At 50.3% G+C, this 13962-nt stretch overlaps 1 protein-coding gene across 2 annotated transcripts in view; it reads right to left on the bottom strand.

Annotated features, from left to right (window-relative positions):
* The window catches only part of DENND4B (DENN/MADD domain containing 4B), a 97501-nt gene that overhangs the window by 13715 nt on the left and 69824 nt on the right, over positions 1-13962 (bottom strand). The window contains exons 22-26 of one of the 2 annotated variants that reach the window (XM_015411748.1): positions 13445-13504; positions 9759-9934; positions 7899-8088; positions 5870-6115; positions 3338-3434 (exon numbers count right to left, since the gene is read on the bottom strand). In XM_015411748.1, the coding sequence (XP_015267234.1) occupies positions 3338-3434; positions 5870-6115; positions 7899-8088; positions 9759-9934; positions 13445-13504 (769 nt within the window). The remainder of the gene's footprint in view (positions 1-3337; positions 3435-5869; positions 6116-7898; positions 8089-9758; positions 9935-13444; positions 13505-13962) is intronic. The other variant, XM_015411749.1, reaches the window with a different exon arrangement.

The following is a 13962-nucleotide window of genomic DNA, read 5'->3' as shown; positions in this document are numbered from 1 at the left end:
GCTCTTTTAGTGTCCAAATTTCCTCAATTGTTATTAATGATCATATACGCTCATCCACATAAATCTAGATGCGCTTTCGGCTGTCTCCCGGTGAGTAAAAACGTAATTGTTACCTTGCTTGTTTATTTCTGGTGTCTCCACACTGTCTCCATCGTTCCATTTTTATCCCCTTTAATTCATGAAGTCGGGAAATGTTGATTTTATGCTGATAACTCAGCCCGGTGTGCTCCTGAAGTGCTGAATGCAACGCCCGCTTCGGGAGAGGGGATCAAAGTGTAACACAAGTCTCCTCCGAGGCTTGATCACACCAGTCTCAACTCTCTCTTGGGTCTTGATGCCTGCCAGTCATTTCCCCTGCCTGGGGGAAGCCGCATTGGACCGAATAACTGTCCAAACCGCCATAAGGAACCACCGTCCACCCTGAGCACTTTCAGGGTGTGTCAAATCACCATTTCCCCCCAACCAGAAGCCCTGATTAGCGTCTCCGCTCTTAACCACTTAACCACACTGGCTCCTCTTATGGATTAAAAGTTGGTTAAATGTGTTTAATACAAAATGTATTCACAGGAGCCAGAATATTAACAGCTGCCGCATGGAGACAGGAGAAGAGCATCAGATACTGAGGAATGGCTCAGGATGTTAATGGGGAAAACATCTGTGTATAGGAAGTTCTGGGATGGAGACAGATGTGCACAAGATAAGTCTCCACAGGTCTGGTCTCCCTGCATTACTTCTTGGAATAGAAATTCTAAAGAACTAGTTTTTTAAAGAAAAGATATTGTACCTTCTTTAGATTGCCAAATCTTATCTAATGGATACTGTGTTACATGCTACGTATTATGTAGTCTCATGTATTGTGTATTATGAAATAAAAGGATTATTTTAAAAGTTGGTTCAATCTCAGGAAGCAACAAGGAGGAATAAATGGACAATTCTCACAATGGAGGGAAGCAGGGGTCATTTGGGGGGGGACGCGGGGGGACGCCATCCCCCCGGGTGAGGTGCGGGAGGGCGGGGCCTGGAGCTCCCTGCTGGTGCCCGCTGGAGGTTGCCGCCGGCTGTGGGGAGGACACACTTCCGTTGATGTCAGGGTGTGTGGCATATGCTAATGAGTTATGCTAATGAGTCCCCCTAGCTCTTTTTCTACGAAATGACCCCTGGAGGGAAGCAACCAGCGGAGCCCCGCAAGGATCGGTTTTGGAGCCAGGCCTATTTAATTTGTTCATAAAGGTTCTGGAACTGGGGTGTGTGAGCAGGGTAGTGGAGAAGTTCGCAGGTCACGTGAAATTATCCAGGGCGGTGAAAACCAAGGGTGACTGTGAAGAGCTACAAGAAGATCTCTGTAAATCAGGTAAGCAGGCAACAACATGCCAAATGAAGTTCAACAGGGGTTAAGTGTAAGGGGATATATACTGGAACAAAAAAAATTCCCCTTATTTTAAATGTATGCTGACGGGTATGAAGAGAAGAAGAAGAGAAGAGATTGGATTTATACCCCGCCCTTCACTCGGAGTCTCAGAGCAGTTTACAATCTCCTTTCTCTTCCCCTCCCCACAACAGACACCCTGTGAAGTAGGCGGGGCTGAGAGAACTCTTTCAAGGACAGCTCTGAGAGAACTATGGCTTGCCCAAGGTCACACCAGCAGCTGCATGTGGAGGAGTGGGGAGTCAAACCCGGTCCTTCCAGATTTCGAGTCCGCGCTCCTAACCACTACACCAAACGAGCTGAGACTGAAATGGAAAGAGATCTTGAGGTTTTAGTGGAAAGTGCAATGAAAACGTCGACCCAGTGTGCAGCAGTGGTGAAAAAGCCAGAAACTCGATGCTGGGAATGGTTAGGAAAGGGACTGAAAATGAAACAGCCGATACTGTGATGCCTCATGATACAAGAACTTGTGGGCACTCCGTGAAGTTAATGAGCTGCAGTTTTAGAACAGATCAAAGAAAAGTCCTCCTTCACCCAAAGAGTAATTAATACATGGAATTCACTGCCGCAGGAAGTGGTGGCAGCTACAAGCACAGACAGCCTCAAGAGGGGATTGTAAACATACGAAGCAGAGGTCCATGAGTGGTTATCAGCCACAAGGTATAGATGGAGCTCTCTGTCTGCAGCAGTGATGCTCTGTCTTCTTGGTGCTTGGGGGGGGGGGCACAGTGGGAGGGCTTCTGGAGTTCTGGCCCCGCTGGTGGACCTCCTGATGTCCCCTGGATTTTGGCCACTGTGTGACAGAGTGTTGGTCTGGATGGGCCACTGGCCTGTTCCAGCATGGGATGATCGTGACTATGCCAGGCCCCAAGGAAGCCAGGCTGGCTGCTACCAGGGCCAGAGCCTTTTTGGTGGCGGCTCCTACCTGGTGGAACGAGCTCCCGGAGGAGATCCGGGCCCTGCGGGACCTTGCGCAGTTCCGCGGGGCCCGCAAGATGGAGCTCTTCTGCCAGGTGTTCGAGTAGGAGCCGCCACTATTGTACCATCACTATGTGACCATCATGAGCCTCTGGCCCTGGGAAGAGAGATCGACAGTGTCACGTGGAACTGACAGCATTGATGGGGTGTACCCTCTCTGAGACGTCATCTTTATGGAAGCTCATTCTGGAACATCTAGAGCACTTATTATATTGCAATATTGCAGTCATGATTTTATATGGTTTTAACGTGTTTTACGTGTTGGCTTCTGCCCTACTTGTGAGCCGACACAATAGAACTACTGCAAACAGTGCAAATCATGCAAATTCTAATTTGTATTAATGCAACATTATTGAATCCAATCCGTTGTACACTTATGTTTTACAGAAAATAAGGACGTCACAAGATGAAATGAAGACGTCAGCAGATGAAACTGGACGAACTCCCCCGGAGTTAACATTCGTTTTGAGGTGTCCTTTTCATACATGAGACCTCATACAGCTGTGCATCCACATGATCACGAATCTTCCAAATTGGACTTCCCTTTGTTCCTATATGTTTTGAAGTTACTCACAAACGGCTCTTAGCCATAATATCAAAACCGGGCTGATCCCGGTTGTAAGCCGCCCTGAGCCCGCGTCTGCGGGGAGGGCGGGCTATAAATTGAATTTATAAATAAATAAATAAATAAATTCTGTAGCGTTCTTGCTGCTTGGTGTGGGGAGGGCTTCTGGCCCCGCTGCTGGACCTCCTGATGGCACCTGGGTTTGGAGCCAATGTGTGGACACAGAGTGTTGGACTGGATGGGCCACTGGCCCAATCCAACATTGGCTTCTCTTCTGTTCTTATCAGATGCCTTGCACTTTACCGCGCCCCATCCCAACCAGCCCTGGCCAAATTATAAAGCACCCCCACTCCCCCCCCCACACTTACTGTGGAACCTCCAGAGGACGTAGAGCGGGGGGAAGCTGTCGGGATCCGGCGTCAGGACATCCCACAGCAGACGCACATTGACCTCTTGGCTCGAGCCCTGCCAATGGGAAAGTAAGAATGGAGAAGGGCTGGTGGCAAGCAGTGGTCCCTCTAAGCTGAGTGAGTGTGAGCCGGCTCACAGGTTTTTTTAGCCTCCGGCTCACACTCTTTTGCCTTAGCTCAGGAAGGATGGGGCTCCAGAGCAAAATAATTCATGCAGTAGCCAAGTCGCTCGCTCACCACTTGAATGCCAGTGGCTCACAAAGTAGAATTTTTGCTCACAGGACTCCACAGGTTAGAGGGAGCATTGGGTGCAAGACCGGGTCAAAAAGGCAGGGCATTACAGACATTGCTCCCAACAAACCCGCTTGGATAGGAAGTCATTCTGGCTGCCATCAGACAGGGAGGGACCGTGGCTCAGGGAAAGCGCATCTGATTAACACACAGAAGGTCCCAGGTTCTATCCCCGGCACATCCAGCTAAATGCTCAGGCAGCAGGTGTTGTAAAAGAGCTGTCTGCTGCAGATCCCGGAGAAAGGGCTGTGACCAGGGACGCCAGCCTCCAGGTGGGACCTGGAGATCCCCCGGAATTACAGCTCATCTCCAGACTGCAGAGATCAGTTCCCCGGGAGAAAATGGATGCTTTGGAGGGTGGACTCTCTGTGGCACTGCACCCCACTGAGGTCCCTCTCTGTCCATCCCAGGCTCCACCCCCAAATCTCCATGGATTTCCCAGCCTGGAGCTGGCAACCCTAGCTGTGACTCACAGCAGAGCACCTTTAAGAAATACAAAGTTTTATTCAAGATGTGAGCTTTTGTGTGCATGCAGGTATCATTTGTAATTGTGGGAAGTAAACTGATATAATTGTGGGAAGTGAACTGGAGACTATCAGTTTACTTCCCACAATTAGAAAAGACATCTTTAGACATTTTTCTGATATTTTGACATATGTATTGCTTTACAACTGTTGACCTTATAACCTATGTTCCCTCTAAACTGTGGAGTCTTGTGAGCAGAAATTTTACTTTGCGAGCTACCGGCATTGAAGTTGTGAGCGAGCAATCCGGCTCCTGCATGAATCAGTTTGCTCTGGAGTCCTCCTCCCTGAGCGGAGACAAAAAACCTGTGAGCCGGAGGCTAAAAAACTGTGAGCTAGCTCACACTGACTCAGCTTAGAGGGAACACTGCTTATAACCTTAGCTTGTTATTTAGTTTTGCCCAGGGCTATTTTTGGGCAGGAACGCACAGGGTTCAATCCCCGGCATCTCCAGTTAAAAAGACCAGGGAATAGGAAATGTGAAAGACCTCTGCCAGAGCCATTCACTCAGATCTTTTAAAAGATCCAGGGGGGAAAACCCCCCACAAAGAATCCTACATTAAGAAATTAAAGGTCATCAAAAATGACAGGAGCATAAGCTTCAGAAAAGGCTCTTCACAACAGACCCTCCTCGGGCCTGCTACAAGGCTTTGCTGCGCATTCCACTGGATAATGCCAAAGACAATAGGGAACCCTTGGCATACGAGCAATGCTCCTTCTAAGCTGTGGAGTCTTGCGAGCAAAAATTTTACTCTTTTGCGAGCAAAAATTCTACTCTGTGGGCTACTGGCATTAAAGCTGTGAGCGAGCGATTTGGCTGCTGCATAAATTAGTTTGCTCTGGAGCCATCCTTCCTGAGCTAAGATAAAAATGTGTGAGCCGGAGGCTAAAAAACTGTGAGCTAGCTCCACACGAACTCAGCTTAGAGGGAACACTGCATACAAGTATAGCCTACTGTTGGTTTTGAACATGTTTTTTTGCAAGTAATGCTTAATTGTTATAAGGGATTTGTTGTATACGAGTTTATATCACTAACCCATCTTTGTACTTTAATGAATGTAATATACAGTTCTGATCATAGATAGCTGTGAATTGTTGATGGTCTTCCCTTGGTGGGTGTCATTTGTGCATTCCACTGGGGCACCAGCTTAAGGCGGAGCTACACAGGTGGATCCAGGCAGGGGTCATTTCCTGCAGGAGTGCACAGGAGCGGTGCTCCGGCAGTAAAGAGCCCAGGGGGCGGGCACATGCAACAAGCCCTGCCCCCTGCTCCCAGCAGCCCTGGGCCACGAAGAACAAGAAGCAGCCAGGTAAGTTGCAGAAACTCCCCCCCAATACGAAAGCAATCCAAAACAGTCCAGTGGCAGCTTTAAGACCAAGTTTTATTCAGGTACAAGCTCTCCCTCCTCCTTTTTGAAGAGGCAACCTGGTAAGGGGCCCCCCCCCCCCCCAATAGCTAGCAATCCAAAACAGTCCAGTGGAGCCTGAGCGGTGGGTGTTGCCTTCTGACACACTTCCAGTGATGTCAGGGGGTGTGGAATAACCTAATGAGTTATGCTAATGAGCTCCTTCACCTCTTTTTCTATGAAATGACCCCTGGTCCAGGCCTTTTTTTTTTGGTATCTTAGATCCCTTCCCTTGTCGGGGCGGTGGTGGTGGGGAGATGACGCAGTACCTGGGGCACCGCCTGGACGTGCTTGGAAGCCAGGAGCAGCTGCGGCAGGCTGCTGGGGAGGCCCAGGCGCTGGAAGTACCACACCAAGTTCCAGTAGATGATGGGGTGGTTGTCCACCAGCTCCGGCTGGGACAGGAAGTCACCCCCTTCGTTCTCCAGCAGGGTCTCCAGTTCCTTGCGCAGCACCAAGGGGCTCAGGTAGGCGAAGGTCAGGTGCTCCACGCGGGGGGCGGAGCTTCGAGGGGCCTGGAGGAAACAAGGCAAAGACAGAGAGGAGAGGAGAGGAGAGGAGAGGAGAGGAGGAGGAGGAGGAGGAGGAGGAGGAGGAGAAGAAGAAGAAGAAGAAGAAGAAGAAGAAGAAGAAGAAGAAGAAGAAGAGGAGGAGGAGGAGATTGGATTTATACCTCGCCCTTCACTACCCGAAGGAGTCTCAGAGTGGCTTCCAAACTCCTTTTCCCTTCCCCCTCCCCACAACAGACACCCTGTGAGGGAGGTGGGGCTGAGAGAGCTCTTTTTCAAGAACAGCTCTGAAAGAACTTGTAACTGACCCAAGGTCACCCAGCAGGTGCAAGTGGAGGAGTGGGGGATCAAACCCGGTTCTCCCAGATTAGAGTCCGCCACTCTTAACCACTACACCCAACTGGCTCTTTTGCTCACCTCCCCGCTTAACTGCACAGGGCGCTTCCCTCCCAACCCATAACTGCCCAGAGAGGGCCCAAGGGGGACTTTGAAAGCTCCAAAGGGGGCAGGGGAGGAACCAATAACATTTGGGCCTTGTTCTCCCTCTTGCCCATGTCTGCTCGAAGGGGCTGCTGGACTCTCGCTCTTTTCGGCTGCTGCAGACAGACTAACGCGGCTACCCCATCTCGTTCTACTGCAGACCTCTCAAACATGGCTACCCTCTGAACCAAACTTGCTTGCCTGAATAAATAAAAGGCCAAATGTCTCACGGAGCTGGATCCCGCACCCTAAGGTGACCTTTTCTGCTTTTCCCCTCCTGCGTTCTTAAAAAAAAAACTGGTGCAAAAAAAGGAGACCTGGATCAGCGTTTATACCTTGGGTACTCTGCAACTGAGTCGTGGCATTTTAACAGCTAGATCCAGGGCTATTTTTGGGCAGGAACGGAGTTCCGGCTGGCTCCCGAGTTGGCCACGCCCAGCAGGAACTCATTAGCATAACAGGCCACACCCAACAGCAGAAACTCATTAGGATTGGCTACATTAGGGGTGTGTGGCCTAACATGCAAAGGAGTTCCTGCTACAAAAAAAGGCCCTGGGTTTTGACAAAAGAAGGTAAACAGAATAAGAAGCAAAAGGTGGGTGTGGCTGGATGAGCACACTTCTGGTAACATGGGGGTGCGGCCTATTATGCTAATGCGCTGTACTATCAGGGGTTTGGCCTATTATGCTAATGAGTTCCTGCTGGGCTCTTTCTACAAAAAAGCCCTGGCTAGATCTGAGTCGAGCAGAACCTTAGAGAACCGCAAATATTTGGGGGGATGAACTTTTGAGAGTCAAGGATCCCTTCATCAGATACAAGTAGGAATGGAGACCCTTCAGTCCTTGTATTCCACTCAAAAGGTGAGAGGGGTGTTGTGGAGAAAAAACCCCAGGATGCAAAGGTATTAAAAAATGCTTGGTTGGAGCAGGGGAGGAAATGCTTAGGGGCAGAAAAATTAGCATCTCGGGTGAGACAAGAATCCTCTGTCCCTAGTCAGCCCTGGGGAGTCCATTGTTATGAACTTGTGAATGAAGTCAGGCTCAGCAGTCTCACACTGCACTCTCCCCTTGAAGCGTCTCTGTTTGAGGACTGCTGCTCTTAGGTCGGCAACGGAATGTCCGGGAAGATGTTCTCCCACTGGTTTTTCAGTGCTGTGATTTTTTTATGTCAGATTTGGTGCCACAGAATGGTCAAACTCAAACTCTGCCTAGCTGGCACTGCAAGTTCCCATTTTCTTTTACTCTTCCCCTAGCAGTTTCCATTTCCCCCCCTATTAGAAAGGACCCATCAGTCAAGAAGGGCAACATACCTGGGGCTCAGCGAAGCCGTTGCATAGTGAGCCGGCCCTGGATTCCCTCTCAGGTTCGGGCTCGGCTTCATCCAGGGACAGGCAGTGGTACCGGTCGCTGAGCACAGGGCCCTGCCCCCCCGGGGCTGGTGCTTCGGTGTCTCGTGGCCAGTCGGAGGAGACAGAACTGGTATCAGAGCTGTCCGTGATGCTAGGTGGGCGGAAGGGAGAAGGTGTTACCATCTGCCCCTGGGCCAAGTTTGCCAAAGGGATCTTTTACAAACATGAGGGCTAGAAACATGCTTAATAAAACCTCACGCAAGGATTCATGCCCCCAAGGCTCTGCATTAACTGGCTTTTAACTGGCTTGTCTACGCAGGCAATAGAGTTGCACTGTACTAAATGTGATTGACAAAGGGACTGTGGTCTATACACTAATGTGTTTCGCTTGCTGAAATTAGGTTCCTGTGTATGTGTGTGTTCTCATGTGCACGCACACGCTAAGTAGGGATGGGCATGAACTGGCTCACAAACAAAAGTCTGTGATGAATTTTGGCTGTGGTTTGAGAATCAAAGTTCATGAACTGAAGAGCCACCATGAACTTCCATGAGTTCTAAAGTAGTTTATGGCAGTTTGTGAAGAGCAGAAAGCAGGGATTTAAATGGCTCTCAGCCATTTAAACCCCTGCTTTTTGCTCTTCACAAAAAAACCCAGCTGAGCAGTGTGGAGCAGAAAGCTGGGGTTTAAATGGCTCACAGCCAGTTAACCCCCTGCTTTCTGCTCCTTGCCACTTCTGGCAGGGAGCAGAATGCAGGGGGTTAACTGGCTGTGAGCCATTTAAACTTCTGCTTTATGCTCCCCACGGAAAGCAAGGGGAACAGAAAGCAGGGGTCATGAACTGATATGAACCGGTTTGGTTCGTGAACCAACCTCCCGGTTTGCATCAGTTCGTGGTTCAGTTCATGGTTCGGCCATGAACCACAAACTGAAACGAACCACAAAAATGCAGTTTGTGCCCATCCCTAGTGCTAAGCAATGTTCCCTCTAAGCTGAGTTAGTGTGCGCTGGCTCACTGTTTTTTTAGCCTCCGGCTCACACATTTTTGTCTTCACTCAAGACGGATGGCTCCAGAGCAAACTGATTTATGCAGTAGCCAAATTGTTTGCTCACAACTTTAATGCCAGTCGCTCACAAAGTAGATTTTTTTGCTCGCAAGGCTCCACAGCTTAGAGGGGACATTGGTGCTAAATGCTACCAAGTTGCTTCCAACTTATGGTGACCCTATGAATTAAGGACTCCAAAACATCCTATCATTAACTGCCTTGTTCAGGTCTTGCAGACAGAGGGCTGCGACTACCCAATGGAGTCAATTCAGCTCATGTTGGGTCGTCGTTTTGTCCTGCTGCCTTCAACTTTTCTTAGCCTTTCTGTCTTTTCCCGTGTTTAGCTTGCAGAAAATAGGATCCTACGATGTAATTTTTTGCAACAGTTAATGTGGCATGCTTTGCTTTCGTTCTGCTTTAGATTTCCAATTGGTTCCACAACCCTGATCCCATAGCATTGTTTACTAAACGCCCCATTTTATCAATTGCATTGACTCACTGCGCAATCCACCTTGAGTCCAAAAAAGGCGGACTATAAATAACGTAAGTAAAACTCAATGACTCTCAGATCTTTTGTAATTCCACACACAGGCTTGCCATGCGAAATGCCAGGCCCTGATCAATGCTTGGCGGTCAAAGAGAATGCACAGTGCAACGGTGACTGCAGAGAGTAGTGACAATAAACCCATTTTATAACTTCTTCTCCGTGCAAAAGGCACGCCCCCAACAGCGGATCCGGTGCTCCACCTGGAAAGGCAGAGCTTCCGGGGTCCTGACCTGGGCAGGGCTTGGAAGTCCTGGATCTCGATGCTGAGGAAGGGCACGAAGAGGCGGGCGCAGAAGGGGCAGGTGGTGTTGAGGTTGGAGTCGTCCGAGCTCCAGCCAGCCATCACCTCTTCGTCGTACACCAACGAGCTGCAGGCCTGGCACCGCGAACAGCTGGACAGCAGCACCTGAGCGAGGGGGGGGGGAACGGAAGGTCCGTCAGCAACTTTGGCTTGTTTTGTCTTGAAGACAAGAAGTGGCGGGGTGGTTGTATTCATTTATTTAATTCATTCATGCCCTGCCTCCCTCCCCAGTGGGGAACCCTTACTTCCTCCTCCTTTCCTCTGTTTTATCATCACAACAACCCTGTGAGGTAGGTCAGGCTGAGAGCGCGCGATCGGCCCCAGGGCAAGAGTGGGGATTCGAACCCGGGCCTCCCAGATACTAGTCCGACACTCTTAACCATTACGCCACACTGGCTCTCTGTGTTAGAGGGTCAGACTAGGATGTGGGAGGCCCGGGTTCGAATCCCTGCTCTGCCACGGAACCTCACTGGGTGAGCGTGGGCCAGTCATACGCTCTCAGCCTGAACTACCTCACAGGGTTGTTGTGGGGATGGAATGGAGGGCGAGGAGCACAAGGTAACCTGCTTTGGGTCCCCGCTGGAGAGAAAGGTGGGGTACAAATGAAATAAATAAGCAAAGATCTCTGGTCTTTGGGCCTTGTTTCCATCTGTGAGCTCCCCTCTGGAGAGATGGCATACAAATTTCCTAAACAAACAACATAAATCAGTACCACCTAGTAGAGTCCCATAATTTGCCCCACTCAGGGCTCTTTTTGTAGCAGGAATTCCTTTGCATATTAGGTGACACCCCCCTAATGTAGCCAATCCTCCAAGAGCTTACAGTAGCCCCTGTAAGAAGAGCTCTGTAAAATCTTGGAGGATTGGCTGCATTAGGGGCGTGTCGCCTGATAGGCAAAGGAGTTCCTGCTACAAAAAGAGCCCTGGGCCCCCCCGCTCCACCTCGAACATTCAGAGCTGGATGCCCAGGAAGACATGAAATGAGGCAAAGATCACATGTTTCCTTCCCCCCCACCACCGGGACTGTGGTCACCTCCTTCAGGTTTTGAGGGGCGCCGGACACAGCCCCTTCCTAGGATGTCCAGTGTCCAGATGGAGCCTGGAGATCTCCCGGGATTACAACTGACCTCCAGAAGACAGAGATCAGCCCCCCCTGAGGAAAAAGGCCGCTCTGGAAGGAGGACTCTATGGCATTGTACCCAGCTGAGGTCCCTCCTGTCTCCAAACCACGCCCTCCCCAGGCTCCATACCCAAAATCTCCAGGTATTTCCCAAGCAAGAGTTGGGTTTTAAAGAAAGATAACCGTGTTAGAAGCAGGGGGTCATTTCCTGCAGGAGCGCACAGGAGCGGAGCTCTGGCAGTAAAGAGCCCAGGGGGCGGGCACATGCAACAAGCCCCACCCCCTGCTCCCAGCAGCCCCAGGCCACGAGGAGCAAGAAGCAGCCAGGTAAGTTGCAGAGATAGCAATCCAAAACAGTCCAGTGGCACCTTTAAGACCCAGTTTTGTTCAGGTACAAGCTCTCCCTCCACTGCGAGGGCAGATCTGCATGTCCCCCCCAATAGCTAGCAATCCAAAACAGTCCAGTGGAGCCTGAGCGGTGGGTGTTGCCTTCTGGCACACTTCCAGTGATGTCAGGGTGTGTGGCATATACAAATAAGTTACGCTAATGAGTTACGCTAATGAGCTCCTGCACCTTTTTCTACGAAATGACCCCTGGTTAGAAGTGGGATCAAGATGGGTAGCCCAGTTAATCTGTTTGTAGCAGTAGAAAAGAGCAAGAGTCCAGCAGCACCTTCAAGACTAACAAAAATTTGTAGCAGCTTTGGTGAGTCGTGGCTCATTTCTTCAGAAACCAAAGAGCAAGAGAGTCCAGCAGCACGTTAAAGACTAGCAAAACTTGGGGCAGGGTGTGTGAGCTTTCGTAAATCACCGCTCACTTCCCCAGTGTGAGAAGTGGCCCCGCTTCAAAAAGTCTGAGAGCCAGCGGGCCAAGCCCATGGGATAGACCCACCCGCAGTTCCCCTACGTCAAACTTGCATCACCACATTCCACCCCTCCAAAAGTCTCTTGACCAGTTATAACAGGTTGTCTCTCTCCTAGTAACAACAATAAATCACAAACACTAGCCACGCATGCAAGTCTTCCTTAGAATCAGTCTCCTTTTGCAATTTCCATTCAACCCATAAAATACAAACTGTAGGCTCCGGGACAGAAAAGGAGAGGGGTTTTAAACTTAGCCTCCGCTTGGCTTTGCAATGCAATACAGGGTTTGCTGCTTCAGTAAAGGGAAAGGAGGCGCGTTTTTAAGAGGACGCGGTCGTTCCAACATAGCGTACCGGATTTGCTTCAAAGTGCTAGTTCTTACCTTTAAAGCCCTAAATGGCCGGGGTCCAGCATACCTAAGGGACCGCCTTTCCTCATATGTTCCCCCACGGGCACTACGGTCGGGGACGCAACATCTCCTGGCGATGCTGGGTCCCAAGGAGGCCAGGCTGGCTGCTACCAGGGCCAGAGCCTTCTCGGTGGCGGCTCCTACCTGGTGGAACGAGCTTCCGGAGGAGACCTGGGCCCTGCAAGACCTTGCACAGTTCCGCAGGGCCTGCAAGACGGAGCTCTTCCGCCAGGCGTTTGAGTAGGAGCCGCCACTACTGTACTATCATCATCTGGCCCTGGAAGAAAGAACAACAGCGCCAAGCGGAACAGATGGCACTGAGTGAATATAACAGCATTATACGTCATCTTTATGGAAGATCTATTCGGAACATCCAGAGCACTTAATAATAATGTCGTAATGTTGCAGAAATGGTTTTTAAATGGTTTTAAATGTGTTTTATGCGCTGGCTTATGCCTGATTGTGAGCCGCCCTGAGCCCGCGTTGTGGGGAGGGCGGGCTATAAATTGAATTTATAAATAAATACATAAAATATTACGAGAAGTGTTCCCCCTAAGCTGAGTTAGTGTGAGCCAGCTCACAGTTTTTTTAGCCTACAGCTCACAGATTTTTGTCTTAGCTCAGGAAGGATGGCTCCAGGGCAAACTGATTTATGCAGCAGCTCTTCTCTTACATTCTTATGTCTGAGGCAGTGATGCTCTGTCTTCTTGGTGCTTGAGGGGGTGGGGCAACAGTGGGAGGGCTTCTGGAGTTCTGGCCCCGCTGGTGGACCTCCTGACGGCCCCTGGGTTTTGGCCACTGTGTGACACAGAGTGTTGGACTGGATGGGCCATTGGCCTAATCCAACATGGCTTCTCTTCTGTCATTAAAATAAAGTTGTGGTACCATACTGCTGGTTTTATTCTCTCACTCCTCTTTCCCATGGTTATTTTCAAAATGACCCCTCTTCCCCTCAGTACTTGGTCTTCCTCTGTGTATGCGTGTGTGTGTGTGTGTGCCTCCAACTCCCATAGCAGCCATTTTGTTCCTCAGCCCCCTACCCTGTGTCAAAATTCCAAAGGCATCCACAAGCTCAAAAAGGTTGAGAGCCCCTGGTTTAGACTGTACACTGTTCAGGACGGAGCCTTCCTTTTTTCCCTATGTTGCTGCTTTCCCGGCCGCATAAACGACAGCTTTAAAGGAGAGAGAGGCGAAACGGGAAGGCTGAGGCAGCCACGACGTACCTCAACCGCCAGGGACTCCGAAAGCCAGAGGGAAGGGTCAGCAACTTCGGCTTGTTTTGTCTTGAAGACAAGAAGCGGATTGGTGGTTGTATTCATTTATTTAATTCATTCATGCCCTGCCTTCCTCCCCAGTGGGGAACCCTTACGTCCTCCTCCTCCTTTCCTCTGTTTTATCATCACAACAACCCTGTGAGGTAGGACAGGCTGAGAGAGTGTAATTGGTCTCAGGGCAAGAGTGGGGATTCGAACCCGGGTATCCCAGATACTAGTCCGACACTCTTAACCACCGCACCACACTGGCTCTCTGTGTTAGTGGTTAGAGGGTCAGACTCGGATGTGGGAGGCCCAGGTTCGAATCCGTGCTCTGCCACGGAAGCTCGCTGGGTGAGCGTGGGCCAGTCGTACGCCCTCAGCCTGAACTACTTCACAGGGTTGTTGTGGGGATGGAATGGAGGAGCGCAGCGCAATGTAACCTGCTTTGGGTCCCCACTGCTCCACCTCCTGTGGCGGCCATTTTG

This window comes from Gekko japonicus, unplaced genomic scaffold (genome assembly GCF_001447785.1).
Source record: "Gekko japonicus isolate JY-2015 unplaced genomic scaffold, Gekko_japonicus_V1.1 scaffold175, whole genome shotgun sequence".
Lineage (NCBI taxonomy): Eukaryota > Metazoa > Chordata > Lepidosauria > Squamata > Gekkonidae > Gekko > Gekko japonicus.
Note: the sequence above shows the minus strand (reverse complement) of the source record. Positions and strands in the feature narration are given on the sequence as shown.